The sequence below is a fragment of the Diadema setosum genome, chromosome 3 (assembly GCF_964275005.1).
Source record: "Diadema setosum chromosome 3, eeDiaSeto1, whole genome shotgun sequence".
Lineage (NCBI taxonomy): Eukaryota > Metazoa > Echinodermata > Echinoidea > Diadematoida > Diadematidae > Diadema > Diadema setosum.
This window is the reverse complement of record NC_092687.1, coordinates 42,498,647-42,519,740: the sequence shown is the minus strand read 5'-3', so window position 1 is coordinate 42,519,740 and position 21,094 is coordinate 42,498,647. Positions and strand designations below refer to the sequence as shown.

General features: G+C 37.4%; 1 protein-coding gene across 1 annotated transcript in view; it reads left to right on the top strand.

The window, feature by feature from the left end:
* The first annotated feature begins 11,489 nt into the window (after positions 1–11,489).
* Positions 11,490–21,094, top strand: part of LOC140226395 (mitochondrial potassium channel ATP-binding subunit-like) — a 29,405-nt gene continuing 19,800 nt past the window's right edge. The window contains 2 exon segments of the mRNA XM_072306870.1: positions 11,490–11,613; positions 20,592–20,976. Coding sequence (XP_072162971.1) covers positions 11,492–11,613; positions 20,592–20,976 — 507 coding nt within the window. The 5' untranslated portion in view covers positions 11,490–11,491.

Here is a 21,094-nt window from a genome sequence, read left to right as displayed (position 1 = left end):
ATCGTGAAAATTTTGTCGAAAATTACAGTTTTGGAGGTTTCAAAACATGATTATAAATAAATAAATAAATCATATATATATATATATATATATATATATATATATATATATATATATATACCTACGTATCTGCAGTCTAAACATATAACACTCTACCGTAAAGTTGATTTGATATGACATTACAGATACGGAAGTGTTACATATGTTTGTATTATAAAGTCATTTTGCTTCATTTATCAGCTTTGTTGTGTTTAAGGTCATTCCTGCCTTGTTCTAGACCGAATGTGATTCCTGTATGATGTCTCTTTTTCTTCTCGTACGTGTGTTAGTTGTGGTGATTTGATGAGCATATGTGTGCGTATTAAAGGGAAAGCTGTGTTCAGCGATAATGGTAAAATCCGCACTGCATATGAAAGAAAAGTTGGATAAGCTTTCAGATTTTTGTTCACTTCTTCATTCATACATGATACAAGACGTAGGTGTGTGTTTGGATTTTTTTTTTTTTCGTTTCGAACATTTTCGCATTTGCATGCAATCAATTCCAGTCAAAACATAGGAGAGTAATAATATATATATATGTGACCCTGCACCACAAAACAAACAAAAAGTCGCCAGACATGGATTTTTAGCTCAAGTTCAGGTTCAAGGTCAAGTTTATTTTCCTCTTTCTCAGTGATGGGATTACAAAATGATTGACAGTAAAACAAGAATACAAAATATATACAACCATACCTTTTGATTGGAGAAGTAAGAACAAAAAAACGTACTTAACACAAATGTATATGGTCATTATCATCTGAAGATGTCACAAGTAAATGTCAGAAATATGATGGGGCCTAGTGTAAACGCAATGACGCTTGTTAAACTGTAGGTTCCCGAATTCGTAGGCGTGGAATTATACGGAGAACGAACATTTTTATCTTGACCAACTAAAGTTATACCAGTGCAAGGGCAGATTTTGAAAGAGCACTCTCTAAGCTTTAAAGGGTGTGTACAGTTCTGGTCGAGGTGAGGATTTAGCTTTTAACGTTTTGCGAGATATTCGGAAACCACTCTGTGAGATGTCAAAGAGCATGCAGTTCTAAGGGGAATCAAAAGTTTATTTGATGAAAATCGGTTTTGAAATGGCTGAGATATCCAAAAAACAAGGTGAAACAAAGAGATCCTAATAAAGTTGTGGCATGTCGCCTTTTATTATTAGCACTTTTTTAGATATCTCAGCCATTTGAAAACGAATTTTCATCAAATAAACATTGAATCCTTCTTAAAATTACATGCTCTTTCATATTTCATAAGAGGCTTTTCATTATCTCACTTAGGAATGTTCAAAACATGAATCCCCACCTCAACCAGTACTGTACAGTCCCTTTAAAATGATGTATAACTCAATTCAAATGAATTCTCTTAACTTATATTAATACTAGAAGAAAACACACACTCTGGAAAGTGTGAACTGAGAAAAGAGGTTCTGAAGTATAGGATCTATTCAAGTGCTTTAATCTTTAATAAGCCGTGCTACCTGTGCCATTAATGGGACAAAATATGATGTTAACCACTGTAGAACCAACAGATAAGGGATTATTTGATTAAGCTGAAAGTAAGCATGGTCTATCAACACATTCTGACCATGATAAATGTCAACTTCCAGAGCAGTAGCATTATCCTTTCAAAAGTTATCAGAGTTGAAAGTGAAGAGGGTGCGAGGGATTTTCAAGAAATAAAAGGAGCCTGTATCAAAAACCTGACCACAATACTCTACCAAAGAAAGAAAGAAAGAAAGAAAGAAAAAAAAAAAGATGTTGTAGAAAAATTGCTGAAAGCCCACCACTTTCAAAGCAGTAGCACTATCCCTTCAAAAGTTACTAGAGTTGAAAGTGAAGAGTGTGGACAAGGTTTTTCAGAAATGAAAAAGGGATTCTAAAGACACACGTAATCACACTATTCTACCAAAAATGTTCGAGATAAAATGCTTTAAAAAAACACACTTTCCTGCCCATTTTATGATACCAAATTTTAACATAATGTAAAAGAAGACCCGCTCTTTCAGAAAATATGAAAAAGTCAAGTTCGCCTAGGTTGACACATTTCACTTATTTTCAGTCCTCACGCAAAATCAGTGTGTGCGACTTTATGTTCGTTTTGAGGTGCACGGTCACATATATGAAGAGTTTGTTCGCAAAACCTAATAAGTCCATTTTTGAAGATCTTTAAGTACGGTCTCGACATAAAGTACAAAATAATACCTTTTAAATGATATATTGGTCACTACATATAAAGGTACATTTTTGAAGTTATGGTCAAAAGAAGCAATTTTTTTTTTCATTATTCTCTCTATTTTTCTTGAGCTTTAATCGCAAATATCTCCATTAAGTTGGCAAATATGGACTTATCGGTTTTTGCGAATAAAGTCTTCATATATATATATATATATATATATATATATATACATATAGAACGACCCAAGTCCAATTTTTGGCCAAATTCAGTTTGACATGGAAAATTATAGCTTATGCATGGATTCATCTTGTGTATAAATGATAAATCCTAATTACCCCCGGAAGTGCCTGAAATAAATGAGTTAAATCTTATATGAATGTAAGAATGAAGGACTTGGGTCATTCTACATTCATATTATAGCGCCCTCTCTCGTCCTCTCATCTCTATAGCAGAATTTCATGTATATGAATCAAATAACGACCCAAGTCCATATGAATCAAAGAACGACCCAAATCCATCACACAAAATGGCGTCTCCACAATTAATGTTAATGTTAATTGTCATAATGATATATGTTCTAATTTGTTTTTACAATGTTGCCTTCCCATCACAGTTAAATAGAATATTATTGGACAAACAAAAAAGATATGAAGTTTTTTTTTTAGTTTACTCGAAATGGTCTTCCATGGACTTGGGTCGTTTTTATATTCATATACTCATATATATATATATATATATATATATATATATATTTATTTATTTATTTATTTATATATACAAATTTACACAGACATTAGGTACTACTTAATTGACGACACAAACTGAAAAAAAAAATGCTTGCGCACTAATATTGTCATATCTCGTCTTTCTCAGGCGTATGTCTATATTGCGATGGCGTGAGATTTGTGAAAGCCCTCTAGCCCTCAACTTGAGCTGAGCTGTAATTTCTTATCTCACTAAAGCTGGCCTAGCCAATCAGAATAAAAACGATTAACACGCAACATTCCTCTTGTAGAGCTACTCCACTAGTATTAAATTAAACGTAACACACGACCAGGTCGTCAGCTTGGTCAAAGCTGTACGACACAGAAGCATTTTTCCTGTTACTTTATTAGATAATTACATTGCACATCTTTTCAATGAAAATATGTTGTGTCCACGCTTTATGTTTTTGACCTCAGTCAAATGATTTCTCGAATTTTTCTCCAATTATATTAAAAAAAAAAACCTGTTATATAAAATATAATTCCTTATCTGTAATTCAGAGTTAATCGCAATATAGTACATGTTTAAAAGAACTACATAAGATTCAGGTGACGGTAATGTTTACATATAGACCAGAGTAGACTGGGAATTCCTCAGTAAGACAAATTTCCTTTGTGTACTGCTGATATCCGTAGATTAGCAAAATCGTCATTGTAATAGTAATGGTTGTCATTACTTAAAGAAGAATCGTGGTCGCAAGGTCGTGCTTTGATGAAGGAAGCGGCGCAGCAGCGGGACCACGTCGGTGTCTATAGTTTACTTCCCGTTCTTGTGCCGCTGTTCCTACGCTCAGAAAAATCTGGAATTCCTTGCTGGAACTACTATTCAAAATAGGTCAATCTTGATGGGGAGATAGGGAAGAAATTTTGAAAAGGTTCAACATTTCTTCCCGACCTGTAAAATTGCCCGATCCAACCCCATCACCCAAACGTGGTGCTACGATGCTCCCGGTCCCCGTACACTTTTGCAGCTCTCTCCCGATCTGACAGATTGAATAGATCGGGGTGCAGATCATGATAATGGAACGGGAGCTTAATAGCCAAATAAAATCACATGTGGGGGCACTTTAGGAATACTATGTGGGGCCCCGTACAGCTATAACTGGTTTCGGTGTTTTTGATACCTCGTGGTGTATTACTTCCATTGCAAAAGAAATTAAAGCGATGATTCTTTTCACTTGACAACTTGAAATAAAGTAATATACGGGAGCACTTTCCAGCTACTGACTGGGGACCCCTCAAAGAATAAAAATTACTGCATGGTGTTTCAGGTATCTCAGCTTTCACTTCCACTGCCAAGGAAACTATAGGAATACATGACTCTTTTCGCCTAAAAACTCTTAATTTACATGAGATGGGAATACCTTGGGGCTATACCTGTCAAGGGCCCTGCACAGCATAATATAGGTTTTCGCACCTTTTTCAATTCAATTCCTTATTGCTGCATTCAATTTAGCAAAATTTGGCCTAGATGACATGGTATTTCAATTTCATGATCTCTTCATTCAAGTTCATTTGGAACATTCACATTACCTCTGACCTTATTCTAAATAACATCTTTTCAACTAAAATTCACATGACAAGCACCATTTCACTATCCATTCATTAATGAATTCACAATGATATAGTCACGTGATCACGTATATGCTGCGCTCGTTCATTCAAATTGATTTCTTGGCATCCAATTTACCATGTTCTGCAGTCAATTTTTTCATAGCAGATATGTTCATGTTTTACATCTTTCCTTATTTTCTTTCATTGTAGTTATTGTTTTGTAAGCATCATAACATTTCATGTTTTCGTATTCGTTTAGGAGACTTTGACAACCGTTTTTTTTTTTTTTTATGTGCTTATTGAGTCCGACGAAGCACGTAGCCACAAGTTATCTGGCGGTTGCGAGTGCTTTTTTTTTCGAGTGGTCGGAAAGTTCCAGGACGTCAATGTTATGATCCTCATTTTTTTTTAATTCTTTCTATATCTTCTAGAGATATACGTATGTATCTATTGTGCTGTCATGACTATAAAAAAGATGAAGTTAATCTGCAGTACTGGTACACGTAGGCCTATAATGACATGTATGAAAGAGAAGGGGCATTACAGAACAAACAAATCGAGTTATACAAGGTAAAAAATAATGATACTTTTACTGCTTAACAGTATAATGATATTATGGATGAAACAAAAAGTCACATAGAAAGAAACGTTAAAATGTTCTCACCTTTTTTTTTTAAAGAAACAGCATGATGTAAATTTGAATGATCACGTTTGGAATTTGACTGCCTTTCGCGAAATGGAATGACTGAAATACCCTTTTCTGCAAGTATATAGGGTACCAGACAATTTAAATACAAATTTTACGATTTCGAAAGCCACATGTGCAAATTTCATTGATGGAATGATGCTAAATTGAACGCACAAGTTACAATTTTGAAAGACAGACTATGCGACAATTGAATGAACCTTCTATCAAATGAACCGACAAAATTGCGAATTGGCTGGAAAAACCTAACTGGCTTTGGTGTTTTGGGTATCTATAATGTATACTAAGGCCTACTTCGATTGTAAAGGAAAAACAACCATGACTCTTTTCAGCTAAATTATGTCATGTATGTGGGGGAGGGGCACTTTATGGCTACTGTACCGGGTCCAGTACAGGATGAAATGACTGGTTTTCGTGATTTCGTCATCTCGGTTGTGCACTATACAGAAATACTAGTATGCTAAATTCCTTTGCGAATTTCTTTGGTGTTTTGCTACTGCAGCCTATAGGACCCCGTATACAGGATAAGATGACTTGCTTTGGTGTTTGGGATGTCTCTGTTCAGTAGGCCCTAATATTTCCATTACAAAAGAACTTGTAAAACCATTTTCAGCTGATTCACAGTATATGGATGGGACACTGTGGAGCTGCTGTCTGGGCCCCCGTACAGGATAGAATAACTGGCTTTGGTGTGTTGGATATCGCTGATAGGTATACTTCTTCCAGTACAAAAGAAATTAGCCGTGACCCTTTTCAGCTGAATAAAATCAATGTGTGTGCTGGGGGGGGGGGGGGGGGCACTTTGGGGCTACTGTCTGGGGCCCCGTACAGGATAAAATAACTGGCTTTGGTGTTTTGGATATCTCTGCTGGGTACTACTTCCAATTGCAAAAGAAATTAGCCGTGACCCTTTTCAACTGAATAAAATTAATGTGTGTGTGTGTGTGTGTGTGTGTGTGTGTGTAGGGGGGCACTTTGGGGCTACTGCCTGGGGCCCCGTGCAGGATAACATAACTGGCTTTGGTGTTTTGGATATATATCTGATGGGTACTACTTCCATTGCAAAAGAAATTAGCCGTGACCCTTTTCAGCTGAATAAAATTAATGTGTTTGTGTGTGTGTGTAGGGGGCACTTTGGGGCTACTGTCTGGGGCCCCGTGTAGGATAAAATAACTGGCCTTGGTATTTTGGATATCTCTGATGGATACTACTTCCATTGCAAAAGAAATTAGCCGTAACCCTTTCAGCTGAATAGAATCAATGTGTGTGTGTGTGGGGGGGGGGGGGGCACTTTAGGGCTACTGTCTGGGGCCCCGTACAAGATAAAATAACTGTCTTTGGTGTTTTGGATTTTTCTGATGGGTATATACTTCTTCCATTGCAAAAGAAATTATCCGTGACCCTTTTCAGCTGAATGAAATTAATGTGTGTGTGTGTGTGTGTGTGTGTGTGTGTGTGTGTGTGTAGGGGGGCACTTTAGGGCTACTGTCTGGGGCACCGTGCAGGATAAAATAACTGGTTTTGGTGTTTTGGATATATCTGATGGGTACTACTTCCATTGCAAAAGAAATTAGCCGTGACCCTTTTCAGCTGAATAAAATTAATGTGTGTGTGTGTGTGTGTGTGTGTGAAGGGGGCACTTTGGGGCTACTGTCTGGGGCCCCGTACAGGATAAAATAACTGGCTTTGGTGTTTTTGGATATCTCTGATGGGTACTACTTCCATTGCAAAAGAAATTAGCCGTGACTCTTTTCAGCTGAATAAAATCAATGTGTGTGTGTGTGGGGGGGGGGGGGCACTTTGGGGCTACGGTCTGGGGCCCCGTACAGGATAAAATAGTTGGCATTGGTGTTTTGGATATCTCTGATGGGTACTACTTCCATTGCAAAAGAAATTAGCCGTGACCCTTTTCAGCTGAATAACACCATATGGGTGGGCCCTTTGGGGCTACTGTCTGGGGCCCGGTACAGGATAAAATAACTGGCATTGCTGTTTTCATGATGAGTACACCCAAAGGAACAATATCCACCAACTATTGTCCGTGACCCCCTTCGGCTGAATAAATGCATTTTCGGGCCCCTTTTTGTGGCCCATAGGCTTACGGTACAGGATGTGACTTGCCAGCAGTTCCTTTTATTGGCCCTTGGCCACATCCTAATATGATGAGACCATCAAAAAGTGTGACCCTTTTCAGCTGAATAAATCTTCTGGGCCCCCGGTCTATGTCGTTCGTTTAGGACGGATAATGTGCGGTAAAAGAATCGGCTTTCTTGTACGCTTCCATTATTGTGTATTGATAATATGTGTGAATGTCTCTCTGCATGGGGTAAGATGACCCTCCCTTGAGTGTCCAAAACGGACCATGGACCGTCTGGCCGTATGTAGTAATGATTGCACATTGATCTTGTTTGTGGTGTTGTGTGTGAGGGAGTGTGTGTGTGTGTACATTGTACATTGTTGATATAATTTCAGTATGTAGAGTGTGCTCTGCAAAAAAAAAAAAAAGAAGAAAAGTTATGTTAAAAAAGCTGATTCAGAAGCACAAGTTGTGTGGGCGTGTGTGTGTGTGTGTGTGTGTGTGTCTGTCTGTCTGTCTGTGTGTCTGTGTGTGTGTGTGTGTGTGTGTGTGTGTGTAATGAGGCATATGAAGAGTTTGTTCGCAAAAACCGATAAGTCCATTTTTGAAGATTTTGAAGTACGGTCTCTGTCATAAAGTATGTACAAAATAATACCTTTTAAATGATATATTGGTCACTACTAGGTACATTTTTGAAGTTATGGTCAAAAGAAACAATTTTTTTCTTATTATTCTCTTTATTTTTCTTGAACTTTAATCGCAAATATCTCCATATGGCAAATATGGACTTATCGGTTTTGGCGAACAAACTCTTCATAAATTGATTTGATTAGGTTGATCAATATAGCTCTTTCTGAGAGTCATGCAGAATTTCATGTCATTTTTTTATTTTTTTATTAACATGATATGATTGGAACAAAATGCCCCAAAATGTATTGTACTGTATTTTAGAAAAAAAAAAATTACCAGCAAAAGGGAGAAGCCACTATATACACACATGTATATATGAAGAGTTTGTTTGCAAAAACCGATAAGTCCATTTTTTAAAATTTTGAAGTACGGTCTCTGTCATAAAGTACAAAATAATACCTTTTAAATGATACATTGATCACTACATATAAAGGTATTTTTTTTTGAAGTTATGGTCAAAAGAAGCAAAAATTTTCTTATTATTCTCTTTATTTTTCTTGACCTTTAATCGCAAATATATCCATTTGACAAATATGGACTTATCGGTTTTTGCAAACAAACTCTTCATATATTAAAAAAAAAAAAAACTACACAAAGTATACCGTTCAGAGATCTGATGTTCAAAGCTTTTCATTTGATTTTAAGTAAACACTACGAGAAAAACTTACAAAAATAATGACAAAAAGGAGCAATATTGCAGTAAAAGGCTAAAAATTAACAACGGAATGCCCATTCATCAAACTTATAACTATGGAAAACAAGTTCATGTGAAAGTACTTGATATTTTTTAATGAAATTAAAATGATAAATTAATAATGATTTTTTCCACTGTTTTCTTCCCTAGAAATTTGCTTTGAAATGCTCTATAAACGCGACTTTTGTGCTCCGTTTTTGCAAATAGTCCCTAGTATACTTTATCATATTTTTTTTTTACTCTAAAATTTTGCACAGCTCATACCAATTATATTTCCATATGTAAGAGAAAAATAATCAAATTATGTCACGCAGATAAAAGACACATTATGGGCCCCTCTGGCAGGGCCGCTCGACACTAACATAATAAATTATTTTCTTTTTTTTTCTTTGGTGGCTCGTTCCTCCATTGAATTCTTTACTATTGAATTTTATTGGCCTGAAGAAAAAAAAAAATGCCGTGATCAAAAAAAAAAAAAAAAAAAATCACAGTCTTAGTTGTTCAATTGGGCCACCAAAAGATAACTTCCGGTAATTTATGGAATTGTAGTGCATGGCCTTTGTCAATCGATAAAGCTGAATCTTCCCTAGAGGCATATTTCCTCCTTGAATTTTTTTTTTTTGGAAGTTATAATTATATTTTTACTTTAGGGCATAAGGAGAAGGTTTAAACTTTAAACTGTGTCAGAAATTGCACATTGTATTCTTATCTTATTCGAACTAATCCAACCTTGTGTTATGGAGATTCATATTTCATTGGCTTCGTGGTCTAGTTTAGTAACCATGTCATGAAGCACTTTTGCCCGTTTATAAGGAAACGTGATACAACAGTAGGAACCAGGAATAGGTGGTAGGCTTAGGCATAGGCATAGGATCGAATAGAATTTAGGACTTAATAGACGGTTAGATTCGTAGGATTGTACCTGAAGATGCCCACACCGTGGTTAGATCTTGGAATTAACATAGTAATTAATGTATCTCGGCTTATAAGAACGACGTCAAACTGACGTCTTTTTTTCTTGGTTTATTTTCGTCAACGTGACGTCTTTAGGACGTCTTTTTTTAGTACCAATACGCGTAAAAAAAAGGTCGTAAATTGACGTGTAAACGACATGTGTATGACGTTAACTGATGTGATATTTTGTCTTTCAAGCAGTAATCTAAACGTCATTAAGACGTCTTTGTAAAACCACCTAAACGTCAGACAGACGTCACAAATATTACGTCTTCCATTAAACAATCGGCCGTGATTTGGCAAAACAACGCATCTGAAAATTTGTGGTTTGTCAGGTTTTTAGCTTTTTAGATAAATTACGCCATTTTTTATCATCTGTCAAAATTTCAACTCTGAAAGTGATATCAATTTTTAGAAAAATGCATTTGAATTTCAGCGATTTTTCAAAATAAGTCCAAATAATTTGGCAAAACAACGTAACTTACTTACGTTGTTCTGCCAAAACAGTTGCTGTCCCTGAATCTCATTTGAGCTTCCGGTTTTTCTGGCAGAATAACGCATCTTCTTTGTGTGACATGGCAGAACAACGTAACTGCTGCAGTTACGTTGTTTTGCCATGTCACACAACGAAGATGCGTTGCCTCGGACTGAACTGAACCGCCGCCGCGCCCGCTCTTATGCATGCCGCACATGCAGAGCGCAGTGCAGCAGATTAACTGCCGAGTACCAAAACGCAGATACGTTGTTCTGCCAAATCACATTCCCTGCGCAGGATGATGCGCAGAGAGGCTTCATGCTGCACGTTGCAGATACGTTGTTCTGCCTTGCTACAGCCGAGTACCAAAATGCAGATACGTTGTTTTGCCAAATCACGTTCCCTGCGCAGAATGATGCGCAGAGAGGCTGCACGCTGCAGGCTGCAGATACGTTGTTCTGCCGTGCTAATGCCGTGGTGCGCAGAACAACTTGCGTTGTTTTGCCAAACCACGCACGTGGTCCGAAGTTTGGGTGTTTTGGCAAAACAACGTATCTACAAAAAATCTTTGATATTTTGAACAAAAAAGCTCTTTTTGACTTAAATTCTGACTAGATACTAGAAGAATGATATAAGCCATGTTTTTAAAAAAGTTTCTTGGAAAATTAATCGACTGGAGAGAAATGGGAGCAATTCTAGTACTCTGAGGCTTCAAAATCTAAAATCGCGAATATCTCGAAAGTACCAGAATGCAGATACGTTGTTTTGCCAAATCACGGCCGAGATAAGACATTTTGACGTCAGGCTAAGACGTTCCAAAATGACGTCCATTTTCTTTGTTTATTTACGTTGTTAAGATGACATATTAGACGTCTTTCTGACGTCTAAACATGACGTCTTTTTTACGTCTTCCATTTGAGCAAGATTACGTATTTTTGTCGACAGTTTACGACGTCTTTCTGACGACAGCGCTGACGTGAAATAGACGCCATTCTGACGTGTCTCTGCTATCAGGGTAGCCCTATCTTGCACGATTAACAGAAGTGTTTTTTTTTTTCTGTTTTTCTTTTTTCAGTTTGATTACGTTGATTACGTTAACTGTTAGTAGACCTGGGTTCTATTCGTTTCATTGTGAAAACGATGAGTGACATCAAAAGAATTCTGGTGCCAATAAAAAGATATCATTAAAAATAAATAAATAAAAAAATACATCTTAGAACGTGTTAGGCCGCCTCGCGGGATGGATCACGGACGGCATACCATAATGCTTGCTGCCCTCAACGATGCGCTGGCGGTATATTGTCCGTGAGATCTGTTTTTTCCTTTAGGCAATGAATCCGTCTTGTTTATATTGAAAATGATGATTTCGGTGCTGAAATACCATCAAATTTCTAATCACCCCAGGACGATCAGCTCACGCCTGATCACTTTTAGATCACCACAGCTGAAGAGCGCCGGCGACGTGACCAAAGTGGCTCAGAGGTAAATTAATACTCCACTGAACTATGCTCTAACGTTAGTGGCAGTGCCAGTGGTGGTTTTATTCGGTCATTTTGTGTGCACGTACCAATTATCAGAAATCCACAAACAAAAACCGGTCACTGGACTAGTGCATTGTCAATGAAAGTCCAGCTTTTATTCTGCAGAAAATGCTGTGCAAGAGAATACATAGTTTTGGATTCAGTAAAAAGTACCTAATCGTGAAATGGAAGGTCTTATTGTAACGTTAGACCCCCGTGACCTAACTACTGTAACGTTAGGTTTAGGTTAACCCCGTCGCGGGGCGCTGTAACACAGTAATACGTATTTGTCCGTATGGGGTCGCTGCTGCGGTTAGGTTTAGGTAACCTAACTGTTAGATCTAATTAACGTTATAGGCCTATTACAGTTGGTTATGGTTAACGTTAACTTTTTACCAAATTTTAGAGTAGCAGACCCAGTTTGCGGCAGGTTAAGGCCTTTTCAAGCCAGGGTATAGATCAACGGCTATCCTGGGGTGGTATTCTGTAACTTAGTGTAAGGATCCTAGGACAGCTCTCGCTCCTAAATACGCGATTGGTATTCTGTAACACCGCGCGTAGGACGAGAAATAGGATAGTGACGTCAGGGATCCTTATTTCTCTCCCAGCTTAGGATAGGGATGTAACTTGATATGTTAATTAGATATAATTAACGTTAGATGTTAATGAGATCTTAAGATAAGTGGTATTCTGCAAGCACAAGTAGGATCAAGTTTAGGAGCAAAAATAAGGATAGCCTCTAGGCAATCTTTCTCTGGCGATTATGCCGGGCTATTGCGTCTATAGGCCTACTGAAGACCCACTGTCTCTTATTTTGTATCAATGTAAAGTTTATGTTCATGAACAAGAAAATAAATACGGGTCAATCCACGTCAAATCATCCAATTTTCAGAAAAGTTGTCACCCGACCCCCTCCGATTTTCTTACAAATCGCACCAAATGTTCCCCAAAGTGTCTGACGGAAAATCCCAAAATATTTTGCCCCAAGGTCAATTGGTTGCTAAGATACAGCCTCACATAGCAACCGGTGCGCATTCCAAAAAATTAGTTAAAAGAAAATTGGGCATTTTTGATTGACTGTTTTAGCTTGGATATTTATGCAAAAGTGTTCATTATCTGGAAATTGAGAGAACTTTATAGTCTTTGCAAGAAAAACTGACTGTGACGCGAAATTGACTTTTCGTTAACGTGCACGAGGTCACCGAAAATGGTGTTAAATGTTAATTTTGAAAATTTTAATGCATATTTAGAAGCTAATATCTTCCACATTTCATCACCTTAGGTTCTAAAATATTATGCTGTTGAAGGCTTTGACTCGCTCAGTAATTTTGAAAAAAATCGGCGCATTCATGATCACCGTTTTTACGGAGAGCGCCCTCAAAGTTGACAAAAATGAAAAATGTGCCAAATTCAAGGTCACGGATCACCCTTCGTCCCACCTAGGAATGGCATCAATTTTTGTGTATTGATAGACATTTACCTATATTATCTTGGGTTACCAAAGAAATTTTGCTCCCGAAATGTTCAATGGCAAATTTACCCCACCGAAAATGGTCGTAAACGGCCAAATTCCCACGTAATATCACATATTGGGTTTAGAGGACATTTCAGATGTCCACGCTTTCAAAATGAAAAGCACTAGCCCTGTGATATATGCAGTAGGGATAGTCTGTTACACATATTTTAGTAATATAAACCACAAAACACTTTTATCACATAATAATGACCTTGAAATTTAATCCAAAATTTGATAAAAAACAATAAATCGCTCCATTTTCCTCATTGCACTGCATGTAAATGTGTTTTGAAAGACTTTTCACAGAGCAATATTTCAAGAATTATGAAAGCTGACAGCCTACAATATCAAGGTTCTAAAGTATTTGTGCTCTTCTTTCAGATTTAGTGTCAATTTGATCATGAATGTTATACCCTTGACCTTGAAGTACTTCTAAAAATAGCTGTAAATTTGTAAACTACAAAGTACACACAGGACAGGTGTTTTATGGCATGATACACTTGTGATTCTTCCACAAACACAAAAGCTTTTTATAGTGTAAATGTTATATACTGGAATTATTCTATACATGCTTGCAAGATATGTTCCAATCAATTGCTTTGTTCTGACAATGACCCTCAATTTATGACCTTCAAAATCATGAGAAATGTCTATTCCTCTCCATAAAGACCTGTATTAAAGTACGTAATAATAATTGATAATTATGGACATTAAAAAATTTGTATTCTAGCCTGTGAAACGCACATTAAAAGGACTGAGAGTCTTCTTTTTCGGGGAATTTGTTCTGTACCTAATGAAAACTTTCAAAATCATTTCAATTCTTATGTATTTTCTTGTTTTTGGAAATTCTTAAGTATTTCTTTGTTTTTATTTTCTGCAGCATAACCATGTTTTTTTTTATTGGAAATTGTCACAGCCCACTTTTCTACCATAACTAGAATAGAATTAACCAATCAAAGTGATAGATAGTAAAAATGGTCAAGTTTTTATGAGTTTCACCACAAAAAGCACTGTTTTCCATAGGAAATGCACACAAAATCACAAAATATTACCATCCCCATTTTTGATTGAAATTGAGGGTCATTGTCAGAACAGAGTAATTAATTGTAACATATCTCGCAAACACGTATAGATTAATTCCAGTATATAACATTTACATCATAAAAAGCTTCTGTGTTTGTGGAAGAATAACAAGTATATCATGCCATAAAACACCTGTTGTGTGCGTAATTTGTAGTTAACAAATTTACAGCTATTTTTAGAAGCACTTCAAGGTCAAAGATATAACATTCATGATCAAATTGACACTAAATCTGGAAGATGAGCAGAAATAGTTTAGCACCCTAATATGGTAGAATGTCAGCTTTCATAATTCTTGAAATATTGCTCTGTGAAAAGTCTTTCAAAACACATTTACATGCAGTGCAATGAGGAAAATGGAGCGATTTATTGTTTTTTTATCAAATTTTGGATTAAATTTCAAGGTCATTATTATGTAATAAAAGTGTTTTGTGGTATATATTACTAAAATATGTGTAACAGACTATCCCTACTGCAAATATCACAGGGCTAGTGCTTTTCATTTTGAAAGCGTGGACATTTGAAATGTCCTCTAAACCCAATATGTGATATTACGTGGGAATTTGGCCGTTTACGACCATTTTCGGTGGGGTAAATTTGCCATTGAACATTTCGGGAGCAAAATTTCTTTGGTAACCCAAGATAATATAGGTAAATGTCTATCAATATACAAAAATTGATGCTATTCCTAGGTGGGACGAAGGGTGATCCGTGACCTTGAATTTGGCACATTTTTCATTTTTGTCAACTTTGAGGGCGCTCTCCGTAAAAACGGTGATCATGAATGCGCTGATTTTTTTCAAAATTACTGAGCAAGTCAAAGCCTTCAACAGCATAATATTTTAGAACCTAAGGTGATGAAATGTGGAAGATATTAGCTTCTAAATATGCATTAAAATTTTCAAAATCAACATTTAACACCATTTTCGGTGACCTAGTGCATGTTAACGAAAAGTCAATTTCGCGTCACAGTCAGTTTTTCTTGCAAAGACTATAAAGTTCTCTCAATTTCCAGATAATGAACACTTTTGCATAAATATCCAAGCTAAAACAGTCAATCAAAAATGCCCAATTTTCTTTTAACTAATTTTTTGGAATGCGCGCCGGTTGCTATGCGAGGCTGTATCTTAGCAACCAATTGACCTTGGGGCAAAATATTTTGGGATTTTCCGTCAGACACTTTGGGGAACATTTGGTGCGATTTTTAAGAAAATCGGAGGGGGTCGGGTGACAAGCACTGGATGATTTGACATGGATTGACCCATACATGAATCGTATAACAGAGTTGTCTGTTCCTCTCATACTGAGGATTCTAAATCTGCAGTCTATAATGCTCGAAACAGGTGTATTCTTTATCTAGCTCTGTGGTATGTGTTTATTTGTTTGTTGTTCTCCATTTTCAATTCAATTCACACTTCATTTTATTCGGCCCAAAATAAATAAAAAGTACATTATGTACACAATAACAACAAAAGCTATTGTTATAATTATAATTGATATTGTAATAATGATAATTATTATCATTATTAATATTAGCATTATTATTATTATTATCATCATTATTATCATTATTATTATTATTATTATAAGTATTATTATTATTATTATTGTCATAATTGTTGTTATCATTATTATTATGCTCAACGTCTGCCCGAACGTCATGCAGACGCAGTGCAAGTAGCCTACCTTCGCCGCCCACATTACGTGACTCTCGAAGTCGTTGCTATGAAGATCTAGTAACCAAAGAAAAAGAAACGTATGCAGTGTGCTTCTAGGTCGCGTGAAGAATAAAGCAGGGCCGGCGGAACGTTTTTAAAAGTGTGGGGGCCTACTTCCGGGTTTCATGAGCTAACAAGAAAAAAAAAATAATAAAAGAAAGGTCCTAAGCTCCTCTCACCCTTTCCATTTCTGGGTTTCTTCAGTTGAGAAGCGAATAAAAAAAAGTCTACATGGGAAAAACATAACCTTACCGTGCTCCGCACACTTCAAGATCTCTATCTATTTATATTTAGTGCCACTTACGTACTTCCGGGTTAAAAAAAATTGTGGGGGCCCAAAGTGATGACACCTTATGTATTTCTTTGTATGGTGCACAAAAAGTGTGGGGGCCTGAGCCCCCATGGCCCCCACGGTTCCGTCGGCCATGTAAAGTACTAGTATATAATGCAATTAACGATCCATACGCCGCTCACATTATTGTTACAGAGCTACCAAGTCTCACGCATTCTGCGTGAGACTCAAGCATTTAGGGGCCATCTCACGATCTCACGCATGACACCCATTTTTTTTTCTCACGCATCGGGCGAAGTGTGCAACTTGGGCCTATAATAATGAGCATAGCTCAAAAGATTAAAGTGATAGTTGCAATTGAAGTTATATTTCCCTTTTGTCTTTCAAAATAAGTAAAAAATAGTCACTTATGTATGCACCTGATCGCACCATTAAGAACTAAAAAATTGAAAAAGCTCCCTACCGTGGGAGGCCACAGGGGGGGGGGGGGACCCCTACCACACCCTCGCTCGCATATTCCCATGCCGAGATGCCGAGTCATGAAAATCTCACTCCTAAATTTTTTTGAACTTGGCATCCCTGTTGTTAAGACGTACGTAGTGTGTGACGCAACCCGGTGATCTAACAGTCCATGTGCATGGGTTAACATTTTTTTTTTTCAAAACGTAGTGAACTTACGTGTTTAGATACGGTTACAGCTCATTATTCCGAAGGTTCGTTATTCCGAAGGCTCTTCCAGTCCGAAGATTCGTTATTCCGAAGGTTCGTTATTCCAAATTTCATTTTCGAATTAACAAATCTTCGGAATAACGAACCTTCGAAATAACGCCACAAAATAATATTCAGATTAACGAACCCTTTTTCATTTTCGGATTAACGAACCTCTAGGTACGGAGAATTTGTGTGTTTCGGATTAACGAACCTTCGGAATAACGAACAGCACTCGTATACAAGGATATCATGGAGCTCCATGTTTATATCTTTGTTTAATCTATCAACTAGTAATCTCCTTTATTTATTCTGTTATCATTGCCCTGCATGTATGAGTCTATACTACCATAAAGATAGGGGAGAGCTAGCGGGGTGAATTAAGTGGGACAAAAATTGTGATTTGATGAAGTTTCTCGAATAACTTTCTGATATTTAGAATGGAGCACATATGTATCGGACCAAAAGACTTTTGATGCTCGCCATAATCATTATAACGGGTTGCTACGCTATATTCCTATAAGTCTCATATTTGTGTTATCATTGTTTTGTTTTTTTTCCCTGGGAAAAGTGGACAAACAGTAGCTATAAGCAAGACATTATTATTGCAAGCATATCAATCGATCATAGAATAATGTGAGCGCATGTGTGTGTGTGTCTGTGAGCGCATCTATTATTATTATTATTATTATTCTTTATATTTATTTAAGAAAATCTTATATATTAGAAGTTTGGCATGCAGTGATGATATCCCAGTTTACCCCAACATCCTCGAAAAGTTCAAAATTTGAGCTTATTTCTGCAAAAACTTTAAATGCTAATTAATGGGACTCGTAAGGTCACATCTATTATGGTGGGCTAAGTGCGTGCTAAAGCTTTGATAATCAAAATTGTATTCTTAACTGTAATATTAGACTGACAATACATTTTTAACTCCTCGCACAGTAGAGCTGCGTGAAGCGCATGTTTGAGCAATGTAGATCTTGGGCGCGCATTGCGTAAAATTAGCCAGATGATTGGCTTATAGATACTGCGCCGGGCGTGTCCTGTCTTTCCTCATTAATATTCATTATTCATAAATGACTGTCCTAGGATAGGCTTAGGACAGGCTTACAGAATACCGATTTTGCCTGTCCTAAGGGTATCCTATTTTCTGTCCTACGCGCGCTCCTAGGATCGAAATAAGGATCGCGCTTACAGAATACCACCCCTGGGTTCTAACGTTAGGGGTACGATCTAACTGTTAACGTAATAGAACTAGACCTATGTTAACTGTTAACAGTAGGGTCTAACATGTTAACGTTAACGTTAGTAGTATTCTGGTAAAACGGGCAACAAATCAAATATAGGCCTAACACCATTAACAGTTAAATATATATATTACGTTATATATAACGTTATATATATAACTGTTATATTTTTTTTTTTTCAATTTAAATTGGAAGAGGTACCAAAGGCCTCTTGACACTGCATCACAATTTTGTATGGTGGACAATTACCCTAGTCATAATAATCAATTTTATACAGAAAATTTGCAACCACCAAGAGGACTCAGTTTGCAGCAGGGGGGTCCAGTTTGCAGCATCCCATACAAAAATGTCCCCTGATTTCTTCAAATATTAAAATTTTGCAAAAACCATTTTTTTTTTTTTTTTTTTGCATTATCTCGATCATTTAATACAATTTCTTACTCATCTTAGTTTTTCAAGATCGCATGTCAATTTCCACACATTTTGACATATAAAATAGCGCTATGTGTGAAAATCCCATAGGGGTGCTGCAAACCGGACCCATCCCCAACAATCCACATTTTGGTCACTGTTGCAATCCTCAAAACTGACAAAGGAAATGAATTTTAGAATATTTGATAGAGTTACACAAGGAATCCTTACCATGCCAGGCCTCTTTTTATAGTAAGATTTCATATTTTTCATACAAACAAGGGATGATGGTGTTTGCCTAGCAACAGAACAAAATCTTAACATTAAACGTCATATTTTTTTAAAAACAGCATGACACAGACGGTTTAAATTAGAATTATGAAGGCCATCATCCGAGTTATTTCATGATTCTGGTATCAAAAGAAAGCTCTTCAGTTGCTCTTCCAATAAAACAATTTAGAAAAAAAATACCCTTCTACTTTTGAAGATAATTATGGTTAGATATTCCTAGGGGTGCCGCAAACTGGTGCCGTGACTCTAGAGTCTAGAACCCTAGTTGTCTAACAAATGTTAGCTTGTTAGTGTTAGACTAACGATAACGTTAGATCTAACCGTTGTTGGCGTTGTTAGTAATTGTGAATGTAAAATACAATTATATATTGTTAGCGTCCGTGTCGCCATAAAAATTAACGTTGACGCTAACAGTGAACACCGCACCGGGTTGCTCCTTCACACAGTTGTACTCGAGCTGCTCGTAGTTACGTTAACGCCAACGGAAATTACATGCTTGCGTAAAGTGCTGCCAGTACCAACTGTCTGGATGGAACTGGGAGTCGTAATTTCTAAACTTGTTTTTAAATAGAAAATTACAATAGCCATAATGCAATAGGTCAGTAAGTCTTAACCCAATTGTATTAACTTTACTATGACAATGCTAATGACACTATCAAAAACTCAATGACTAATGTCAGATATCTAATTCCTAAAGAGTATAACAATTAACATTTGCCAGTTCTATGAAATTTGCTGCTGCGACAATTGCTCCCATGAAATACAGCGTATCTGCATGCTAGGCCACACATAAATTCTACCCAGTACCCACAACCTTAACCCTAACCCTCACCCCAAACCCTAACCCCAATCCTAATAGTTACATAAAACTTAACCTACAAACATATCATAACGCTACCCACTATTAAACCATAAGTCCTTGGAGAAAAAAAGAAAGGAGTAAGTGTTGCAGAACCAAACTAGAAAAGCACTCTGAGAGCACAGACCTCCGCCAAGCATGCAGCTCATTTCCACCACTGATCTTGTCCTTCCATAGAGATAGATCAGTGATTTCCACCCATTATACGTACTTATCCATAGCATTGTGTGCTGAGAGTTGCCCGATTTCCCAATATAGAAGCCTTTGTTAGGTCATAAACCCTCAGGTGCATGGCGCGCCTCGCCCTAGCAGAAACTAGAGCATGCACTTTATGTACAATGTAAACCTCAAATACGCGCAGCCTGAACTCCCAAGTTCATTGACCCTACTTGCCAAATTATCAAAAATCCTTCATAAATTCCCCCCCCCCCCAAAATTCTCGGATCATTACCAAAAGTTAATCGTTTGGTACTTGTGTCATTTTCAAGCTTTCCTGCAAGTTTCATCCCAATCTGTCACATACTTTTTGAGTTATTTTGCACACAGACAAACTAGCTAACTAACTAACAAACCAATGGTAACGAAAACATAGCCTCCTCCCTTGGCGGAGGTAATGATGTGTCACTTGTCCAGTATGTACTCTCACAGTAACATGATTGGTATACCAGCAACACAGCATATAATCTAAAACTACAGCTGCTGCCACAAAGTCTGTAGAAGAGCAGAAAGCAGAAGAAAAGGAAAACGGGTGACCAGTATATATTTTCAGATTATAATTATCGTCTCGTATTCAAATATTTTATATGACCCAATAGGAGATTCCTGTCCTCAGGCCGTTATGATTTCTTCAGCCCGGCACACATCGTGGCCCCTGCATCGTCTCCACCCTCTCTCCACCAACTTCTTCGGGATGCCATCCGCAGGATCACCAGGCTCCGGCAGCGCCCCGCCTCGAAGCCCCATAGTCGTGGCACAGTGCGGGCACACCACCATGGCGCCATCTTTGTCGGAATAGGGACAGGCGCAGCCCTGCACTTTGGATGGAGGGCTGGGACCATAGCGGAGTGCAAAATAAGGACCAAAGGGGCCACCCGGCTTCTTGAGGAAAAGAAGGGGGATGTGAAGGCGGCCGAAGTGAATGTGTGGGAGGTGCTGTCTTTTCTTCGGGCCGATGCCTGGTATCTGTTAGCAGCAGTAGCAGTGAGTGGCCTAATGTTCTTCGTAATGAAATGCCGCTGGTGGTTTCGCTAGACACATGAGAATGGAAGAAATTGTATACTAGTAACATAGAGAACTAGAGAAGCACTCTTGAGAGCGC